The sequence below is a fragment of the Microtus oregoni genome, unplaced genomic scaffold, assembly GCF_018167655.1.
Source record: "Microtus oregoni isolate MIOR12 unplaced genomic scaffold, Mior012 000027F_ref0000203, whole genome shotgun sequence".
Lineage (NCBI taxonomy): Eukaryota > Metazoa > Chordata > Mammalia > Rodentia > Cricetidae > Microtus > Microtus oregoni.
Window position 1 is genome coordinate 27,830,764 of NW_024543086.1, and position 22,862 is coordinate 27,853,625.

The 22,862-nt window shown below is 40.2% G+C and overlaps 1 protein-coding gene across 2 annotated transcripts in view; it reads left to right on the plus strand.

The window, feature by feature from the left end:
* Positions 1-705: 705 nt before the first annotated feature.
* Positions 706-22,862, plus strand: part of Atf7ip2 (activating transcription factor 7 interacting protein 2) — a 33,316-nt gene continuing 11,159 nt past the window's right edge. Inside the window, exons 1-6 of one of the 2 annotated variants that reach the window (XM_041676371.1) lie at positions 706-742; positions 10,377-10,528; positions 14,037-14,158; positions 16,454-16,588; positions 18,640-18,738; positions 20,358-20,518. In XM_041676371.1, the coding sequence (XP_041532305.1) occupies positions 10,387-10,528; positions 14,037-14,158; positions 16,454-16,588; positions 18,640-18,738; positions 20,358-20,518 (659 nt within the window). In that variant the 5' untranslated portion in view covers positions 706-742; positions 10,377-10,386. Of the gene's footprint in view, positions 743-10,376; positions 10,529-14,036; positions 14,159-16,453; positions 16,589-18,639; positions 18,739-20,357; positions 20,519-22,862 lie in introns of those variants that run through there. The other variant, XM_041676372.1, reaches the window with a different exon arrangement.

A 22,862-nucleotide genomic window follows, 5' to 3' on the forward strand; every position in this document is an offset into this window, starting at 1 on the left:
AGATTGGTGGGCCTGGAGTTCATTCAGGTTTGCCTTTATCCTCGCACAGATCCACCAGCCCCTGCCTCAGGCTTGCTGGGATTAGGGGAGTGGGTCACCATGTGTAGAGTGTAAACAACAGACTTTTCCATACTGCCAGACTGTGGGCAGCCTGTGGAGGAGGAATGGCGGCGCGATGGTCCTTCTCTACCTCAGCAACGCAGCTTAGCCGCTCAAGGACATTTTGCAAACTGCCCCTATTGTCCAAGAGACCTTCTGTGTCCAGAGCACATCTGGTGATAGTGATGAGAAATACTATTTTTTCATGGTTTCTCAGCCCCTTCTCTTCAGAGGCTCCACAGGACTCCAGTAAAGGTCACTGGCCGAACGCCATTCCGGGTTCTAACCCAGCAGATTTTTCACAATTGGAATTTATAACCCTTTTTCTCCGGGGTTTGTTTTTGGGAACAAAGTCTTATTAGTAATAGTTTCCTAAACACCATCCAAGACTTGCCAATCCGCCCTCCCGGCTAGCCCGGCTCGCCCGTTCGCCTGCTTTTTTACTTTTTCCTTTGCCGCTGTGTTCCCCGCCCATCGTCGCCCCGATTGGCTGCGCTCTCGCCCTTCGCGCTTCCATTGGTTTGTGGCGGCCCGGGGGCGGAGGGAGGGAGATTTAGTTTGGCTGCAACCGGTCCTCTGGTCATTTCGTCTGCGGAGCTGGTCCGCTGTTTTGTGAGGGCGGCCGCAAGCGGCGCCGCGCTAGGTAGGTGGTCGCGGGCAGCGGTGGCTCCGGGCTGGCCGCGGGCGGGCGGGCGGGCGGCGGTTGGAGGAGTGGCCGGCTTCATGGCGGCGCGTGAATCCCGGGCCGGACGCGACCCGGAGCGAACGGTTCGGCCCCGGGCGGAGGAGCCGGGAGCGCCGGCGAGTGGGGAAGTGTCGCCGCGGCCCGGCGGGACGGCCTCTGCCGGGAGCCTGCGTGCCTCGCGTCCCGCAGGTGAGCTGTGGGGGCAGCCGCTGCCAACGTCTGCAACCGCTCGGCAGGTGCACAGATGGCGACGCAGGTGCCGCCGCTGAGCCTGGCGCCGGGGGCTCGCTCTTCCGGGTGTGTGGGGTACCTGAGGAAAGACCCCGTCCCCGAGTGGGTCGCGGCGTGAGGCCTTTGTTCACCTCAGGCAGGGCTGTCTGGTCTTGGTGGAGCCCCCGGCTGTCCTCCTAACCTTAAGGTCAAGGACACTTGGCTTAGGAATCCAGGGTTGGTCTCCAGTAACCAGTTTAGCCCAGTTAACGTCAGCTGCAACGTTCACCGGCACCTGAACTCCAGTCAGGTAGAGGTCGATTTATTTATTTATTTATTTTTGTGGTGCCTGAAAAAGAAAAAAATTAGCAATCGCTTATTCTCCATCTTTTTCCAGTTTGGCAAACAAGTTAAAGAATGTGCCTCAGCACAGGAAACAATGGCCTCTCTCTGTTTAAAATTCTTAAGAAAACTGACCTCTGTCTGCTGTGGGACTTGATTTAGATCCTAGTACTTGGGAAGCAGAGGCAGGATGACTTGTGAGTTTCAAGGCCAGCCAGTGAGAGCCTGTCTTAATAAATGAATAAATAAAATATGAAAAGGGATGAAATGAAGGATTCATTAAATAACTGAATTTAAGTCTTGTGAATGTTGCCTTTTAAATTATCTTGCTTATCCCTCAACTTTTTTAGAAAGGTTGAATCTAACCTTAATCAAATTAGTCTCCATAACAGTATAGATACAGATCACCTGCACCCTAAGATTAACTTCTACCACAGCAGAAATATGTAAGCAGTGCATTTAAAAAAATTGTAGCAGCTAGTGCAATCTAGCTAACTCTTGAATTTTTTTGGCTTTGCGTGACCGTGTACTTAATGTCAGCCTTGAATTCCACTATATTTTCTTACTTAATATTTTGAATTTTGTTATGAAACGTAATAGTCCCTTGATCTGTTTGTGTTTATACCATAGTTCTCTGTTATATTCATAATAATAAAATTATTATTGTATTTGTGTGGGAATTATATCCATAGGCGGATTCCCTGGATCAGGCTTTCATGGCAAGTTTTTTACCTACTGAGTTATGTTATTCTCTGAGAGTTAAGCCCGGACCCATACTATAACATACATAACAATAGATTTGGATAATTCTTTTTTATCTTTATAGGTAAATCATTCTGCATTTAAACACAGTGTAAAGAGAAAACATTGAGTTTTACAGCATTTAGGGCTGTGTTGCAGGTCAGCTAGTAGGATAACAATTTAAAGGCCTGCCTGGGAAATACAGAGTTGGTTCAAGGACAGCTTGGGCATCATAGTGAGGCCTTTTCTCAGACTAGAAAAAGAGCCGAGGACGTAGCTTAGTGCTAGCATAAATGAAACCATGGATTCAATGCCCAGTGTATAAAAAAGAGAGAAGATAATCAGATACAGTTTTTTTTTGTTTTGTTTTTTGTTTTTTCGAGACAGGGTTTCTCTGTAGCTTTGGAGCTTGTCCTGGAACTCCCTTTGTAGTCCAGGCTGGCCTCGAACTCATAGAGATCCGCCTGCCTCTGCCTCCCAAGTGCTGGGATTAAAGGCCTGAGCCACCACCGCCCGGCTCAGATACAGTTTTAAGTTTTGAATCTGAGCAGTTACAAGTGTGAGTGTGGCTTATGGCTCTAAACCTAGCCACCAGCTGGGTAGAGCCCTCATTCTTCTACTAAGTGTAATTTCCATTAGTATACCTCTAACTGAGGCACTGATCTGCTCAGTGCTGCTGTGAAAAAGCTTTAGATAGCCATGGTAAATTGTTAAGGATTGTTGTAGTACTCCATTTCTTTTTTTCTCCAGTCAACCAAAGGTAGGAAAAAAAATTGGTTTTAATTGTGGACCCTGTGTGGCGTTGCATACTTTTCATTCTAGCACTTGGGAGGCAGAGGCGGATATATCTCTGAGTTCCAAGCAGGCCTGGTCTACTTACCAAGTTCCAGGCCAGCCAGGGATACATAGTAAGACGTTTCAAAAGCAAACAAAAAAAAATCCTCCAAATAATGTGATTGTCCCATGAGTGGTGACTCATGCCTCTTAATACCAGGACTTAGGTGGTTGTACCAGAGCTGCCACAAGTTCTATGGTAGTCTTGCATACATGAAGTCTTATCTCATAAAAATACAAGATACAGGAACAAAACTAATGAGCCTCTCTATGATACTCAGAAGTATTCTGTTATCAGCAGTGGTCTTATTCATACCCCAAATTCTTTACTGTGAAAGATGTGGATGTGACACTTACCGGTATATGAAGGGTCAATTGTATGAGAAATTAAATAGATATGGCTGAAATTGTAGCTCAAGAAATGTGAATGGCAATTTGCTTAGAATTGAAGATTTGCCAAGAGGTGGTGGCAAATCCCAGGCAGAGGCAAGTGGTTTTCTGTGAGAGTGGGGCCATCCTGGTCTACAGACTGAGTTCCAGGATGGCCAGAGCTATACAGAGAGAAACCCTGTCTCAAAATCTGAATAAATAAATGACAGATTCACTGGCCAGATGTAGTGATATTCATCTTTAAACATAGTACCTGGGCAGTCAGATCTCTGAATTGAAAGCCATCCTGATTTACATGGTGAGTTCCTAGCCAGCCAGGGTTGTAAATAAATAAAATAGCTGGGTCGTGGTAATGGTACATGCCTTTAATCCCAGCACTAGAGACAGAGGCAGGCAGATCTTTGAGTTCCAGGCTTATCTAATCTACAGAGTGAATGCCAGACCAGGTAGGACTAGATAGAGAAACCCTGCCTTGAAAAGCCAATACATACATACATTTATGCATACAGCTTTAGAGGATGAAAAGGTGGCTCAGTGGGTAAAGCACTTAGAAGCATGAAGAACTGAAGTCAGAGCTCCAGTAAATGTCAGGTCCAGTGTGGGGATGTTCCTATAATCCCAGCACTTGGGAAGCTCAGATGGGCTTCTGGGAGCAAGCTGACAAATAAGACTAGCCAAATTGGTGAGCTCCAAATTCATTGAGAAACTTTGCCTTAATATTTATGGAGAGTGACACAGGAAGATGCTCAGTTAACCTCCAAAATTTGAACAAACATATACACTCATACAAAGGTAAAAAACATAAGGCTGGCAAGATAGCACCATGGGTACTTGTTGCCCAGCCTTGAATCCTCACTTACATCCCTTGGATCTACATGATTGAAGGAAAGGATCAACTCCCACAAGTTGTCCTCTGACCTCTGCGCCCCACCCCCCCCACACACACTAGGGCATGTTTGGTGACCTCATTAGAAAAAAAAATTCCTTAAAAGACAGGCTCTCTCTTTGGAGTCCTGGCTAACGTGGAACTTGGTATGGAGACCAGACTGGTTTCTAACTCGCAGAGATTTACCTACTTCTGTCTCCTGAGTGCTGGGACTAAATGAAGGCCTGAACCACCATACTTAGGCCCCAAACAAAATCTTAAAATTAGTTTAAAATGACTGTCATCAGACATTAAGGAGTGCTGGAAAGTAACTTATTTTATATGAACATTTTGTATTCCTTTCATACTCTTGCATTGATGAATATAAAAGTAAAGGCAAAGGTCTGCTGGTGCTCACATGGTCATGATGCCGTATGATGTCCTTGGACCAGACTTTGTTGTAAGGAGCAGTACAGTGCTCACAAAGCTGGTTACCACCTGCCATAACTTGGTCTCTAAGAAGAGCTTTTGCTATCTTGTTGACAATTTTTTACCTACTAAAGCAATCCTGTTTCTTCAATAGTATTTACCTGATTGGTGCTGTAATAGCCTATAGCTTTAAGACTCTGCTTTAAATATTAGTTCTGAACTTCAACATCTTAAAGTTTTTACTTTTCAAAGGTAAAACTGAATAGTAAAGACTTACTGTTTTAATAGCAAAACTAATAATAGTAAGAATTTAAAAATACATTTGAAGAAGATAACTCAGCAGATGGAGTTTAATTCCTAGAATCCACATAGTAGGAGGGTACCACAAGATGTACTCACAGTACTGGACTCACGGCATGGCACACACACATCAAATAAACAGATAAATCAGTGTACTTTTAGGGACTGGAAAGATGGCTTGGTGGTTAAGAGAACTCTGTGTTCTTGCAAATTTGGGTTTGGTTTCCAGCATCCACATGATACATTTTACCTGTTGTCCCAAGGGATCAACTTCAGTTCAAGGGATCAAATGTTCTTTACTGGCTTCCATTGGTATTACATATACATGATGTACATACATATAATCAGGCACATACACGTGAGCTATTTAAATTTTAATATAAAAATTAAAATAGGAACACAAATCTAGACTTGGTATTTCACTTCACAGTTAGAAGTTCATGAATAACACAGTTAAGAACATCTTTTTGGGCCATATGGGTGTACATTTACCACATAATGTAAGACAAAATAGGTTTTTCCAAGTATGGCCAAAACCTGGACACTGGGTGGAGACTTGGGCTGGCAACTTCATGGGAGGAGCTACTGCAGCCTCCAAGAATGTGGTACTTGGCTTTTTGGTGCCTTGGTTGGAGATTTTCTGAGAGGGTAGTATTTGAAGAGAGAGAGATGGGGCTTCTCAGACCATGTATAAGTGAGCCAGAGGTTCCAACAGAAACCTTTCCTGCAGAGACAATATATATGTTCAGTCAACCCAGATAGGGAACTCATGACAGATAAAACTATGAATACCACCAAAGTCCAGTTTGGTGAACCAATGAGATTTAATGGGGTTAGTTACAGGAATATGGGTAATGGGTTGCATATAATAGAAATGATTCAAAGACAGCTGCATCACCAAAGTCTACACCAGCATGGAAACCTGGAACTCACTATATACCCTGCAGGCAGCTCAACATGTTTAAGAGTGGCTTTTCCAGGTGCCACAGTTGGTGTACACCTCTTCTAGGCAGCTCACCTGGTTTTTGTTTATTCCAGGAAGCTGGTCTGGTCTTATCTTCTTTGCAGCTCCGTTTGGCTTGTTCTGGAGGGACTCCCTGCTTTTATTATCCTGGCAGGGAGGATCCCAGAGATCTGGATAGTTTCTGGGAATTTCTGAAGCTATTTTGTTTACTTCTTAAAACAGTTGTTTACTACTTAATGGAGCTTTCCTGCAGAATGGAGTGTTTCTGTGTGGGAAGAAACTTATACAGTACTACATGATGATATATTAGAAAGCTTTTATTGGCCGGGCGGTGGTGGCACACGCCTTTAATCCCAGCACTCGGGAGGCAGAGGCAGGCGGATCTCTGTGAGTTCGAGACCAGCTTGGTCTACAAGAGCTAGTTCCAGGACAGGCTCCAAAACCACAGAGAAACCCTGTCTCGAAAAAAACCACACACACACACACAAAAAGAAAGCTTTTATTGGTAGTATCTTGCACAAATTGAACATAAATGCTGTGTAATGGGGTAAGATTATAATTCTAGTATATAAGGAGGCGGAGGCAGGATGGTTCTGAGTTCCACTAAACAGTTGTAGGCAAACCCTGGGCTACATGAGACACTAACTCAAAAAAAAAAGTGTCATTTCCTGTGGCCTATTGGGGCCATTTTCTTTCTTTCAAACCTCTGCACCCCTTATCTCCTGTTTCCTTCATTACTCTAAAGTCAGAACCGCATGGTCAACACTGCCAGGTTAAGTTGCCTCCTTGAGATGAATCATGGTGCCCTTAAATTACTTTACATGAACTTTGGTTTGTTGTTGTTTTTTAGGAGCAGAAAAAAAGCTAAAGGCCTTTTCCTTTTACAAGTTGCAAGATTTTATGGATAGGGTCTTACCCTGTAGAGAGCGTATTCCCTTCATTACATTTCACAGCAGACCTTGTATCTTTGAATCAAGCCTTGGCTCCAAAATTGAATTTCCTGGTACTCTTTTTTTATTATTATTCATAATATATTGCTATCTTTGTACTTTTTCATTGTGAACCTGTGTACGATTGATTACTAATAGCCATTCAACAGTTAGTGTTAAGCTGTCATGGAATAGCCTCTGCCAAGGAGCTTTTCAGTTTTGGCTCAGACAGATTCGTTTGTTTTTTGTTTTTTGTTTTTTTTGCGGGACAGGGTTTCTCTGTAGCTTCAGAGCCTGCAGCCTGCACTGCAACTAGCTCTGGTATACCAGGCTGGCCTCGAACTCACAGAGATCTGCCAGCCTCTGCCTCCTGAGTGCTGGGATTAAAGATGTGGACCACCACCACCCAGCCAGCCAAGCCAGATTCTTAGGACATGGACAAAAAGCAGCCACATTTTTTGCCAAAGTATCACAGGTATGATCTCTGGTTCAGTTGCTAATATTGCTCTGAAACCTCATTATCTGAACCTCTAGTAGCCCACATTGGTCTCAGCACTACTGTCTTCCAAGATTCTACTAGGATAGTCTGTTAAGCCCCACTTATAGCATTCGTCTGCATTCTTGGTCGAAAGTCCTCCAAAGAGCAGCATGATCAGGTCTATATCATGAATACCCCACTCCTGATACCAACTTTTCTTAGTTACTTCTCAGTTGCTATGGTAAGAAACAATAACCATGGCACTTTACAAAATAAATGTTTATTTGGGGCTTACGGTTTCAGAGGTTTAGAGTTTATGACCATCGTGGTGGGGAAGCATGGGAGCCTGCAGGCAGGTATTGCACTAGAAGAGACAGAGAGGGCTACCTGGGAATATCTTGGACTTTTGAAACCCCAAAGCTCATCTCCAGTAACATGTCTCCTCAGGGATATATAACATTTCCACCAACTGGGGACCAAGTATTCAAAAAGATGAGCATATGGGGGCTATCTTGTTCAAACCACCACTTAGCTGTTTTTGTTGCTTTTCTTTTCTTTTTTTTAAAAATGAGTTCTCTGTTTGCATTTAAGTCTTCGTGCCAGAAGAGGGCATTGGATCCCAGTATAGATGGATATGAGCTACCATGTGGTTGCTAGGAATTGAACTCAGGACCTCTGAGCCATCTCTCCAGCCCACCTGGGGTAATGGAGCCCTTGTTGATTTCAAACTGGTTATGTAACTAAGGATAACAAAGTTCTGATTATTCTTCCTTCCTTTGTTTCTAAATGTTGGAATTAGAGGCCTGTGTCACCATGCTTGGATTTTATGCAGTGCTGGGGGTTAAAGTTGAGGCTGTGTACAGAATAGGCAAGCACTCTACAAGCTGCATTTTATCATCAGTCTGCAACACCATTTAATGAGTTAAAAGAAATACTTATATCTTAATCTGTTAAACATCTGTGATAACATGATACCTTATGATGAGGAGCTAAAAGTTTTTCTACATCAGGAACACAGTGAGATGCCTCTCGTTCATCATTGTACCAATGGATCTTGGGTGGAGAGTTAGATATGAAAGTAAACTAAAAGTATAGAGATTAGAAAGAATGAAAAAAAATTAGTCTTTCCAAAATAAGTAAATACAAAATTGTAAGAAATACATAAAAATGATTGAAGATCAAATCAAGATCATCAAAGTTAAGATACAAGATTAGCATATGAAAATGTCTTTCGGTCTGTAGTTCATTTGATTGAACTCAAATCTTTTTAAAATTTACACTGGGTCTGTTGGACTTATGTCTTTCAGCTTTCATCTAGCATGGTAACACATTGGAAACCCTGGGTTTGATTCCTGGCATCTCCTGAAACTGAATGTCTAATAAATATCTGGAGTCTCAGAATTGAGGAGATAGAGGCAGGAAGTTCAAGAATCAGCTCCATAGCGAGTTCAAGGCCAATTTGACTAGATTAGTCCCTGTTTGAAAAAGTCAAAAAATGAAACAAAACAACAACAAAATGGCAGCTTTAAAAGTGAATTTATTTGGGGTGTTAAGTGCATTTCAACTTGGGTTTATCAGGGTATTGTAGTAGGAGCTGTGGGCCGCTTCCCACCGCTCAGCTCCCGGCCACTGGCTAGCTTTACCCAAAATAATTACACGGAAACTCTATTCTTTTAAACACTGCATGACCCATTAGCTCTAGCCTCTTACTGGCTATCTCTCACATCTTGATTAACCCATTTCTATTAATGAGTGTAGCACCACGAGGTGGTGGCTTAGCGGGAAGGATTTTAACCTGCCTCTGTCTCAGAGAGGAGAGGCATGGCGGCTGCTTGACTCAGCTTTCTTTCTCCCAGAATTCTGTTCTGTCTATTCTGCCTATCTAAGTTCTGCCCTATCAGGCCAAGCAGTTTTCTTTATTAATTAACCAATAAAAGCAACAGATAGATAGAAGACCCACCTACATCAGGATATAACCCCATTCATCATGGAACATAGGACTTTAAATGAAAAGTCCAAAAAAAGATGTTAAGAGCTCATGTATAATAGTATCAGAAAACAGTACAAGGCAGGAGGAATGGCTCAGTTGCTATCTTTTTCCCAGGATCTGAGTTCAACTCCTAGACCCTTGTTAAAATGATGGGAGTGGTGGTGCATGCTTGTAATCCCAGATTGGAGAAGAGAGACAGGAGGATTCTGACTCTCTCAGCCAGTCTATCCTGTAGGTTTCTCCTGTAGCTAATACTGCCAGTCTGGTGTCACCATGTCTACTTGTTCTGTGCCTGAGGCTTCTTTCCTACTGGGGAAAGAAGTAGACATGTCCACTGTTTTCCTGCTTTTCTCTTTATCAACTTTCTCCATATACTTGATTTTTAGTGAATATATGGACACATTATATTTATTTATGCCTTAGAGTTTTCTACAGAAACAAGACTTGCCCACTTTAAAGAGATGTCTGGTTTTCTTCCAAAAACCCTCACCATTCACGTTTACAAAGTGTTACTTTGCTATTGTTTCTATTACCTATTATTTTAGAATTGTTTTTAAGATAAGGTGTGAGGTAAAGATTAAAGTATGTTTTTCTCCATGTACCTATCTAAAATACCTGAAATATCATTATATTAATAATACCAGTCTTATTCTCCTTTGTCCAGATAATACTTTTGAGACAAGTCAAATGGTCGTATGTGAGGCTCTTTCTGATTTTGAGCCTGTCCTGTTGATATCACTGTCTTCATTATAGTATGACCTGTTTAAAATCTTGACTGTAATTATTTCTGTTTAGAATATAACTTCCACATAAAAGTAATTAATATGGCCGGGCGGTGGTGGCGCACGCCTTTAATCCCAGCACTTGGGAGGCAGAGGCAGGCGGATCTCTGTGAGTTCGAGACCAGCCTGGTCTACAAGAGCTAGTTCCAGGACAGGCTCCAAAGCCACAGAGAAACCCTGTCTCGAAAAACAAAAAAAACAAACAACAAAAAAAAAAAGTAATTAATATGGAGAGATATTCTGAGTGTTATTTTAATAGGATAACTGTTTAACTTGGAAAATGCATTTAAATCTGTTTCTTTGAGGCAAAGTATAATGTTAAATATCTTAAATTTTAGGATACAAAATATGGAAAGTCCAGAAAGAAAAAGACAGAAAGTTTTAAAGGCCAAAAAAACAATGCCTGCAAGTTGCCGGAAGCAGTTGGAGATCCTGAACATGTCAAAGAATCTTGAAGCTTCAAAATCAACAGTTGGAACTGTTGAAAATGGTAATCAGAGACTACGTCCTGAACTTAAAGCTAGCAAGTGTCCACATTCTAAAAATGCTGATTCCTCATTTGCCCCTCAGGATAATTCAGTATTTTCACAGAAAAGTATACCATTCTTCTAGAATTTAATTAATGCAGTAGAAGAAATTGTTTCAGAAATAAGATCAAGAACCACTGATGAACAGGTTGTGTGTTTTTACACAAAACCAAGACATCTACTGATTCCTACAGCAAATATTCCACACAAGCGGCAACAGAGTTGCAGAACACTTCTGAAACTCATTTTAAACTGGAGTTTAATGTATGAAGATCATTTTCTGAACATAAATAGAATTACAATGATTTTATACTAAAAAGTTGATGGCTCTCAGTTAAATTTAAGTGCACTAACCTAGAATACTTTGGATGGCAAGGGAATCAAATCAACAAGATAGCTTTCAGTTTAGAATCAAGTTTTACTTTATAGGCTAACGATCAAAATTAGATATTTAAGTTCACACTCGTGTGCTGAATCTAAGCACCTAACTAGGTGAATTCTGTCTGCTCTGGTAATTGTGCTGTTGCCATCTTGAAAACTGAAGAATGCAGTAGGACCTGTCACTCTGGCCGTTTAAAGTGTGAAGGGCATACTCAAGTGGCAGTCGTTACTTGGCCTTGATGGTAGTAAAGTAAGTGTATTCCTCTGTCTTTTGGAGAAATTCAAATAGTCACTTTTCCTAAGGGGTCTTTTAAAGTCTCAAACAAAGTGGAGTACATATGGATAGGACAAAAAGTAAATGATGCCCATGTTTTCAAACTGTTTTGTTCGTAAATTGTTCTTGATTCTGAGATGGAAAGATACATTGTTAAAGGGGAAAGTTATGATTGATCACTTGGCTTTATTTGCAGTGTTAGAACTGGTCAACAGGCAGGACCAAATATTGTTCATACGAGCTCTTTTCTGAGGCTGGAAGTATGTGTAGCTCAATTGGTAGAGTGCCTGCCTAGTATGCATGAAGCTATGGGTTCAGTCCCTAGCACATAAAACTACATTGTGGTTCATGCATGCCTGTAATCCAGAGCACTAAACAGGTAGAGACAGAAAGATCAGAAGTTCAAGGTCATCTTCGTGTACAAAGCAAATTTGAGACCACTCTAGGCTACATGAGACCCTGTATCTAAACAACAATAAACCTCCTATCACATGGGGAGCTTAAAAGTATAGCTAAAGAAAAGGAAGTTAGATACAGAAAAGAGGCAACCTGATTGGTTAGTTAGTGTGTGTTTGTTTTACTTGATCATTTAGACATCTTTGTGTTTTGAAAGTTTGTTTCCATGCCGGGCGGTGGTGGCTCATGCCTTTAATCCCAGCACTCGGGAGGCAGAGGTAGGCAGTGAGTTCGAGACCAGCCTGGTCTACAAGAGCTAGTTCCAGGACAGGCTCCAAAACCACAGAGAAACCCTGTCTCGAAAAACCAAAAAAAAAAAAAAGAAAGTTTGTTTCCATAAAAGTATGTTACAGAGGCTAGAGAAATTGCTTAGTGGTTGAGAGCACTGTTTGCTTTTCTGGAGAACCTCGATTTGATTCCCAGCATCCATATATTGGCTCACAACCAATAACTCCAGTTCTAGAAGATCAGATCCCAGGGTATCAGGCACATACATACATAACATTGATGATACATAAACATACATGCCAAAAACAGTAAACTGCAGTCTGTTTTACACATCAAGTTAAAATTGTAATTTACCACATACAGAAATAAAGTTGAAAAAAAAAATAAAGTAAGTTGAAGCCAAACTACAAAGAAGTATGCAGGGAGCCTTAGGTCAAACTTGATTTAATTTAATGATATCTAACATATCAAAAGGAAAATGAAATGTTACCCAAAAAAACTTTCCCATGAAACTTCAGAAAAGGAAATTTATGGAAGATGGCTCATTTTAGCTATATCTCTTGTTATTTTAAATTTTTTTGTAGATTTTTATTAACATTAATTATACATAATGGATCTCATTTTGACATTTTCATACATGCATGAAGTTCTTTGGACAGACATATTTGCTCTCTACCCCATTACCATCTCTTATCCTCTTGATGATTCCCAGCCCAGCAAGTGGGAAAGGGTTGAAACCAAGTAATCCCTCTTCTGTGTTTGCTTGTTGTCACCCAATTAATTTAATGAGTGTTTCTTAAAGTAACGTGTATCTTGCTAGTGGATGCACCAATAAATTAAACGTCTCCCTCTCCTTCTCTGAACATTAACTGCCAATAGCTCCTTGGGAGGTGGAGCTTTGTAAGTCCCCCTAGAGAACAGGTACATTAAGTTATTGGTGAGTCTATTTCCATAAAATTGATTTTTAGATCATATGCCAAATAACAGATGCTTGATGCAGTTAATTCATATACGTGTGTCTATGTATATGCCTAACTGCAGAGTGCTACCTGGAGAGAAAACAACTAATTAAAAAGAAGTGCTGGAGACAAAATAATTAAATAACAAATACCATTTGAATTAGGATTTTTATGTTGGTTGACTAAAATGCTGATTAGGGCCAGCAAGATGTATCAGCAGATAAAGGTGCTCTCTTAAAAGCCTGGTTGCCTGGGACCCACATAAATGTGGAAGGAGAGAAATGTCTTCACACACAAGTCCTCTGACTTCCACACTCTGTCATGGCATTCACACACGCACACGCACGTGTACACGTACACATGAACCCACTACGTAGAATCTTTTGTTTATGGGGCTGGAGAGATGGTTCAGTGGTTAAGAGTATTGCCTGCTCTTCCAAAGGTCCTCAGTTCAATTCCCAGCAACCACATGGTGGCTCACAACCATCTGTAATGAGGTCTGGTGCCCTCTTCTGGCCTTCAGGCATACACGCAGACAGAATATTGTATACATAATAAATAAATAAATTTTTTTAAAATAAATCTTTTGTTTATGTTTAGACTCCATAATCATCTTAAATATAATTTAAATTGCTGAATAACTTCATCAAAGTATGGGTTCTTTTAGTGACTATATAGAGCGGCTTATTATACAGTTTATTTAGGGTTTTGTTTTGTGTTTTGCTTATGTGTTTGAAAGGTTTTTGAAAGGCTTTGAATTCTTGATTCTCTTGCCACTTCCCAAATGCTGTAATTTGAACTGTATGCCTCCTTCCCAGTGGTTATCCCTGTGAAACAAGATTGGAAAGGGTTTATATCTGAGACCAGAGTACTATCCAAAATTTCTTTTTTAAAGAATATTTTATGAAAATGTTTTTATGTAGTTACCTTTACTTTAAATATATGTATTTTAAGATAGAGTCTGACTATGAACCTACAAAGAAAGATCTTATCTGCCGTTACCTCCTGAATTCTGGGATTAAAGGCATTAGCCATCATACCTAGCTAAAAAAAATTACTAATTAAAAAATTTTTAAGTAGTACTGTTGCCATATTTTAGTTTTTCTAATTAGAGTTTTTATTTCCTTCTTAAGAAGGAATAGTTTTACCTTGTAATGTTTCTATCTCCCCAAGGCCATAATCAAAAGAAGATGTTTTCAGAAAACAAAGAAAATGTTAAGCTCATGAAAGCTTCAGATCAAATTAAAGAAAATGGTTGTGTAGCTCTGGAAAGGCATACAGCACTACTAGAACAGGTAATGTTGGGTTTTAAATATTTGCTTTAGGAACTTAAACTTCTGATTTGTAAAAAATGTTGCAAGGGCAAGAGAGACAGCAGAAGTTAAGAGCACTTGCAAAGTTGAGTTCAATTCCCAGTACCCATTTCTGGTGGCTCATAATCTATAACTCCAGTTCAGTGATGCCTCTTCCCTCCCTCGAACATAACCTCAACCAACACACACACACACACACACACACACACACACACACACACACACCTACCTTTACAATATGTCTTAGTTAAGGTTATTGTGATGAAACACCAGGACCAAAAGCAGCTTGGAAAGAAAGGGTTTATTTTGCTTATACTTTGATTCATAGTTCATCATCCAGGAAAGTAGTCAAGGCAGGAGCTGATGGAGACCATGGAGTGACGCTCTGTACTTGCTTGCTTCACATGGCTTGCTTAGCCTTCTGTTTTTTCCAGACAGTTTCTCTGCATATTTCTGACTGTCCTGGAACTCACTCTGTAGACCAAGCTGGCTTCCAACTCGCAGAAATCCACTTCCTCTGCCTCCTGAGTGCTGGGATTAAAGGTGTATGCCATCAGTACTAACCAGCAGCCTGCTTTCTTATAAGAACCCACCACTGGCCCAGGAGTGGCCCAGCCCATAATGGGCTGCTCATGGATCACCAATTAAGAAAATCCCCAGCAGGTTTGCTTGTCTATAACTCCATCTTGTGGAGGCATTTTCTCAGTTGAGGTTCCCTCCTCAGATGATTCTAACTAGCTTGTGTCAAGTTGACATAAACTAGCCAGGTCATAATTCAAACAGAAACATTAAGACATTAAATTGTCTATATTACCAAGATATTTCTGTTTTCTGGAATGATTCTAGACCAAGTAATCTATAGAAGTGCATATCTGTAAAAGTCTTGTAGAAAGAGAGTTTTTAATTAATAGGCTGCCAAATGTGTAAGTCAAACATGGGATGACCTTGAGCTTTACTTGACTGTCCAACATTTGTATTGGTCATGGGTTTTTGACCAGTAGTAATAGCTGTTTATTGACTACATCACAGTTATTCAGAATTTTATAGGCTCAAGCAACCTTGTTGTCCATTTTGGAATCTTGATACTTTAAAATTACATATCTCCTCTTCCAGACTAACCTAGGTATACTGCTTTTTAATGCTGTTAAATATCCTTAGTGCTTTTATTTTTGCCCAATTATGTGTTTCTTTGTGGTCCATCTGTCTGATTAACTAGGAATTGAAATATAATCTTCCAGGCTAGGTGTGTTGGTGCATGCCTTTAATCCCAGCACTCAGGAGGCAGATGTAGTAGGTGAATCTGAGGTCGAGGCCAGCCTGGTTTCTAGAGTGAGTTCCAGGGCAACCATGCAGGACTATATAGAAACTCTGTTTCAAAGAGACAAACCAAAAAGGAAAGTTCTAGTGGAGTAGCTGTGTTCAGGTTCTGTTTTGATGGGTCTGATTGCAGTTCATTATGGTTATTATGTTATTCAATTGTTATGTACTGTAGTTAATGTACATTATGGATACAGCAGTCAGTTGGAACTATATGTATAGATGTCATTGTTTGAGGATGAACTTCATTTCTAACATGTCTATTTGTGTACTTAATCATTAGATGTGCTGTGGAAAATTTACTATTCAGGTTTTTATAAAACTTACTGGTGTAGTATGTAGCAGTTTTGTCATTATAAAACATCAAGAAGGCTGGGTGGTGGTGGCCAACGCCTTTAATTCCAGCTCTTGGGAAACAGGGGCAGGCGGATCCCTGCGGATCCCTGTGAGTTGGAGGGCAGCCTGGTCTACAGAGTGAGTTACAGGACAGCCAGGTTAACACAGAGAAACCCTGTCTCAAAAACAATGACAACAAAAAATGAAGAAAGAGTAAAGTAATTTTTAAGCTATAGAAAATAAGCTGGGTGTGGTAGTCCACACCTTTATCCCAGTACCCGGGATACAAAGCATGCAGATCTTTTTGAAGTTGATGATAGACTTGTCTGCTTCAGCCAAGCTGAGATGACTAGTGAAAAATCTTGCCTCAAAGTAGGAGTGGACTGAAGAGATGGCTCAGAGGTTAAGAACAATGACTGTTCGTCTAATGGACCCTGGTTTGGTCCCAGAACCCACATGCCAGCTCATAACTATATGTAACTCCATTTCCAGGAGTTCTGATGCCCCCTTCTGGCCTCTGCATGGTGCACATCCATACATGCAGGCAAAACAATACACATAAAAATAAAAATTAAGAAATAAAATTGTTTTGAAATTTAAAACATGCTTTTATTTAAATTCTAGGTTAAACATTGGATTCGACAGGAAATCTACATGATAAATTGTAACCTATTTGATAAAAAACTGAATGAACTTAATGAACGCATTGGGAAGACCCAGTGCAAGCATAAGCATGAAGCAATAGCTGGTGAGCTCTTTGTAAGTTTCTGATTTCATTTTCTTCTTTTTATTATGTGTGGAATGTGGTCATGTCATGTCCTTTATGTTCGGAAAGGGAGGTAATAATACAGTGATTCTTAACCTTCCCAGTGCTTTGACCCTTTAATCCAGTTCCTCATGGTGTGGTGACCTCCAATCATAAAATTACTTTTGTTGCTATCTTGTAACTGTAATTTGCTACTGTTATGAATTGCAATGTAAATATCTGATATGTAGGCTATCTGAGTTATAACCCCTAGCTTGAGAACCACTGCAATAAAAGGAGACCTACTAGTTTAACTTTAGACTTGAGAAATAAGTCTTAGTCCTAGCTGGCATTCTGTGTCTGTTTATGGTTATCCATAGTATGTAGGCATTTTCTTTCTATTCTAATATGTGCTTTATTAGAGTTTACATAATCTGTTTTAAGATCTTTCAAGCTCTCTGCTTATTTTGTTTTTTGTTTTGTTCTTGTTCTTTTAGTTTTCTAGGGTTACTGTCTTTCTTTTTCTGTAGTAGGAGGCTGCTTATTCATTCCCGGCTGCCCAGAACGGAAATAATCACTCAGAAATCATATTATTTGCTATACTGCTTGACCCATAGCTTAAGCGTATTTCTGGCTAGCTCTTAAATCTAGAATTAACCCATTTCCATTATTTTATATTTTACCATGAGGCTCATGGCCTTCCGGCAATGTTCTAGCTGGCATCTTGCCTCTTCCCCTCTGGCGGCTCCATGGCATTTCTCTGACTCTGCCTTCTTTCTCCCAGCATTCATTTTAGTTTTCCCTGCCTAGCTCTATTCTACCCTATCACAGGCCAAAGCAGTTTCTGTATTCATTAACCAGTAAAAGTAACATATAGACAGAAGGACTTCCCATACCATTTTCTTCTTCCGCCTCTTTTTCTTTCTTTCTTTCTTTCTTTCTTTCTTTCTCAGCATCAGTTTTATTGCAAACAAATTAAGTTTACTGTTTTTTTCTTTTTGAGGTTGGATGTGGTTATATGTAGTCCAGGTTGGCTTTGAATTCTATATCCTCCTCCTTGAAAGTCCTCTTAATTTTGGAATTGGAAACATGAACCATCCAAACAAGTCTTTTCCATCCTTAAATATCTTAAGTAGCTAACCCCCTCATTTATCAGTTTTCCACATTTTGGGTTTTGTGTCTATACTTAACTAACTGCAGACTGATTTTTCTTTTGTTGTTTCATCATTAATTTACATAGCCTCAACTATCCACCTGTTCTGGAATTCACTGTATAGATTTGGATAGCCTCAATCCCAGAGGCCTGCCTGCTGCCACTGCCTCCTGAATGCTGAAATTAAAGGCGTGTGTCATCACAGACAGACCGAAAATATTCAGGAAAAAAGTGTTTCAAATGAATCTGTACCATCTTTTTGCCTAATCATTATTCCCTGAACAGTACATTGTAGTAACTATGTAATAGGATTCCCACTGTATTAGACCTTATAAGTAATCTAAAGATTTTAAAGTGAACAAGAGGATGTGTATGGTTTTTAACAGGTGCAGGTTTTCATATCTATAAGACCTGGAATCATTCCTCCATGGATAGCAAATGTTGACTGTGTAAGAGTTTATTGCTGGGGCTGGTGATGGAGCTAAATTGGAGTGCTGGCCGAGCTAGCAGTTAAGTCCTGTGTTTGATTCCATCTTTATGTAGCATGCATAAAAATGGTATGCTAATGTACAATTCCATTACCCAGAGATAGAGGCAGGAAAAACTGGGAATTCAAGGACAACCTTAACTACATAGGGAGTTCAAAGCCAGCCTGAAATATATCAGACCATATTTATAAATAAATAAGTAAATTTAAAAAGTAAAGGTGCAAGCTAAGGGAATGAAAGAATAGAAGCATTCTCTGCTGGGAGTTATTGGGGCCTGGAATCATGATGAAAAAGAAATGAAGGAAAAGAAGACCTTTCATTATTAGAGTAGGTACCTACATTTCACAAGACTACTTGTCAAATAGTTTGCATTTTTCTTTTGTACTGTTTAGAACTGTGGTGTGATACCTAAGTTTTCTTCTAGGTGAAAATCAGAAGGCTTCAAAGACGTATTAAAAAAGTATTATCATCTCAAGAAAATTGTTTGGAACCAAACACATTACCCAATAATACAGTCTGTAAGGTTCGTATAAATACACAGAGGTTTTAATCTGCGTGACTTATTGGATCATAAGATGTGCATATACTTCCAAATGAGGACAGAAAGCTTAGATAACAATGTTGGTTTCTTGTTTTTTAAAGTTAAATGTGAAAAATACAGAAGTGATACTGAAGGAGGGACTGTAACGAAAAGAAGCCGGTATTTGATGATCTGGGAAATTCTCAGCATGTCCAGAATACAACTCTAAAATTAGGTTTGTGGTCAGAAATAGAGCTCTGGGGTATAAGGATACGTGCACCTACTACTTTTGCTGTTCTTTGAAAGGACCAAAGGTTGTGGGGTTTGTCACATGACTCCCTTTGTTACTCTGTTTAGGCTTAGTATATACATCCTTGCCGTCTCAGAGCTGTAGTTTCCATAACAGTTCACTTTAATGGCTTTTGTGTGCTCTTTTGCTTGGCTTTGTTCTTTGGGCTCCCCGTGGTTACCTGTTGGTCCTTGCTGGTACTGCAGACTGCTGTTGGTCTCCGAGTGGATTGGGCCTGCTGTGTCTGGTGTAGAGCTGAGTGAGTGCTGTTGCTAGTCTGTGCCCTGCTGCTGACTTACGTGTGGGAAGAGGGCAATTTTGCCTTTGAAGAAGATTTGACTGGCTGCTTTTTTGGAATGGAGCTCTGGGTATCGGTCCATAGTTAGGCTCTGCTTGCTATTGTTGCTGCAGCCACTTAGACTTCGTCTGCCCCCAGTGTTCATCCAGCTGCTACTGTGGTTTATGAAATGGAACCTTTGATTCTTCTGGTGTTGGGATTGAGTCACCGTGACCAATCACTACTACGTTTTTGAAATGAGGGCTGTAGAGATGTCTGGTGTCCTTATAACCTAGCATGGTGTATACAGTATACTCACTGTGGTCATGAGGTCTATAGCCAGTCTCTCTCTCTTTATTAAATTTTCAGTTGCTTTGTGATTACCATTCAGTTATTTACACGGAGGAGAGGGAGGAAGTGAATCCATGTTACCATGTCCTGGAAGTGAAAGGATGCTGTTCAACTTTGCTTCCCAGTGGTGTGTGGTGTTCACATGTAAATTGGTTTACTTAGTATAATAGACCTGAGAGTTCTGCCTTAGGGGATCTACCTTATTTTTCATGCCACCCCTTAACAAAAGGCCTTGTTCATTCTCAACTGAGGCATGGAGTCAATCCTTTTACTCCAAGATTTAAATAAATTAACAACTGGAAGTTAAAATCACTCTAAAATATTAAATTTAGACTACTAGTAATAAGATGTTGTCTAAGTATCTCAGTATTTGTTTGCCCTGTTTTCAAAGTCTAGATTTGTAATGTCATTGTTAATTTCCTTGACGCATTTTGGCAGAGAAATCACCTTTATGGTTATCTGCCATTGAAGTACAGCCTTTTTTGCTTTTTCAAGACAGGGTTTCTCTGTAGCCTTGACTGTACTGTAACTTGCTCTGTAGACCAGGTTGGGCTTGAACTCACAAAGATCTGCCTGCCTCTGCCTCCCAAGTGCTAAGCTTAAAGGTGTGTACCCCTGGCTTAATATTTTAACTTATATTTACAAGACTCTTCCGTGTGAAATTTTACCTTCTACTCATCTGCTTTTTCCTCGTGCGTTTAACAGATTACAGATTCAGAGACCATGAATGGGAGCGTGACCCAAGGGTCAGTTAAAAGCCTAAGTAAAAGAACACCTTCTGTGAACCCTGATCCTTGTAACTCTTCAGAAAAAGCAACTAGAAGGGTTAATTTATCTTCAGCTTGTGTCCAGTTTGTTTCTGAAAGGTAGGCATTTCTATAAAAATGCATAAAGTTATTTATCTAAATATGTTTCTAGTTATATTAAGCATAAGGTAGCTTAAAAATTCATATTCACATCAACAGTGTGAAGGAATCCAGTTGGTTCCCTGAGCTTCTGTTGTTGAAGAGCAATCCAGTTTTGAACTGTCAGGTGATGGGTTTTATTTCACTGCTTCCCACTTCCTTTGGGCTGATTAGCGATCACTGTTGGTACTCTCCATTCTGAAAGTATTATCGTGATACCAGCCAACTGGGGTGAACTTAGTTGTCTAATTCTTTCATAAAGCACTGGTCTGTAGCCTGAGGGTTTTAGAAGCAAAGAAGCATGCTTGACTTAGATCAGTGTTGTTCCAAGGGGTGTAGTGGGACATACTGATAAAGTCTTTTTGTTTTCATATCTTTGAGACAGGTTCTATGTTATCCTGGCTGGACTGGGTATTTGGGACTTAACATACAGTTTTGACTCTAGCAGTTGCCCCAGTAACCCATACTATTTAGCTCTACATTTTCATTCATTTTTATTTTTAATTTTATGTGTATGTTTGTTTTGTCTGTGTGGAATTATTTGCCCAAAAAATGCAGTTGAGCAGAGAATGTCAGATCTCCTTGGAGCTCGAGTTCTAAGTAGTTGTGACACACCTCAGAGTTTCACGTAAGTTTTCAGGTGTGTCCTATAGCCCCCTTTAAAATGTTTATTGTGATTTTGGTCTCCATGTCAGTCTATTGTGATTTCTAAGCACCTTCTGCTTGTTTCTTAGCATTTCTGCATGGCAAAGACAAATGCCTTGTGGGGACAGCAGTGATGGGCATCAGAGCCTTATTCCTGCATCCTCTTTTCCTTAGTGCCTTGGTCCATCATCTTTTCATTAGCTTAGCAACATTTTATATCATCAAAAATATTTTTGTTAATTTTCTTAGTTGAATTGTTTTTAAATACAGCGTTTTAAAAAATTATTTGAATTAGGGCCCCACTGTAAGCTAGTCTAAATATCAATTTATATTTATTTTGTATAAATACAATTTATTTCTTAAAATATTTCAGAGATGATCTTTTAAAGATACGCAAAAGGAAATGAGTGTGTGCTCCATAGTATTATACTGCCACTAGAAGAAGCCTGAAGGTTTCTAATTGTTTTTGTTTCTGATGACCCAGAATTGGAGAAATTAGTTTTTTCCATGCCTCTTATGGTTAGATTTAGCTTAAGCATTTTATGTTTAGAATGTGAAGAAACTGGGAAATGCAATAATAAACTGAGTTGAAGACACTCACAGAGAAGGCTTATATATAGGTCAAAGTGTGTATACCTTTAAGAAATTTGGGTTGGGTAGTGGTGGCACACACCTTTAATCCTAGCAGAGGCAGGCAGATCTCTGAGTTTGAGGCCAGGCTGGTCTACAGAGTGAGTTCCAGGAAAGCCAGGGATACACAGAAAAACCCTGTCTGGGGAAAAAAAAGGGGGGGGGGGGCCGGGGATGGGGAGAACCCAAGAAGTTTGGTTTATAAGAAATGTCCAGGATGAAAATTAAGCGTAAAGATCTAAAGCAACCCGGAACAGGCCACACTACTCATCCTATTGTTGCTCAAAGAAATAAATCTTGCAGTGCATGTGTAGACATTTCTGTGGAAACTGACAGGATTGGAGGGCCAGGCGTGGTAGCACTTGCCTTTTACTCCCAGCCAGGGCTACAAAGATCTTCTCTCTGAAACAAAACAAAATGGTAAAAACATGCTTGTCCTAAAGCCTGATGATCTGAGTTTGATTTTTGGAGCCCACATAAAGGTGGAAGGAAACATCCCTTTTACAGAGTTGGCCCTCTGACCTATATGCACACCATGGTATTCACAAGCATACACATACACTCACACAATAATAATAAAGCTTAGGGCTAGAGAGGTGGCTCAGCAGATAATAGCATTTGCTATTCATTCAGAGAAACCTGGATTCAGTTTTCAACGTGCACATGTGCAGTTAAGATTTTTCTTTGGGCCAGTGACTTTATGAATGCTCAGCCTTAGCTTAGGCTCCTCCCACTGCTCTTTTAACTGAATTGAACCTGCTTCTATTCATCTAGGTTTTACCTCAGGACTTTTGACCTCTCTTTGATTCTGTATGTCCTACTTTCCTGCTTCTTCCAGGTCTGTCTGTCTGACCCTTTGTCCTTTCCTTTTCTCTTTTCCTTACTCTCTGCCTGGAAGTTCTGCCTCTATCTGCTTCCTCACTATTAACTGCTTTTTATTAGACCCATCAGGTGCCTTAGGCAGGCAAGGTAAAACAACAACACATTTTTACATAATTAAACAAGTGCAGCAATCTTTACATAGTTAAAC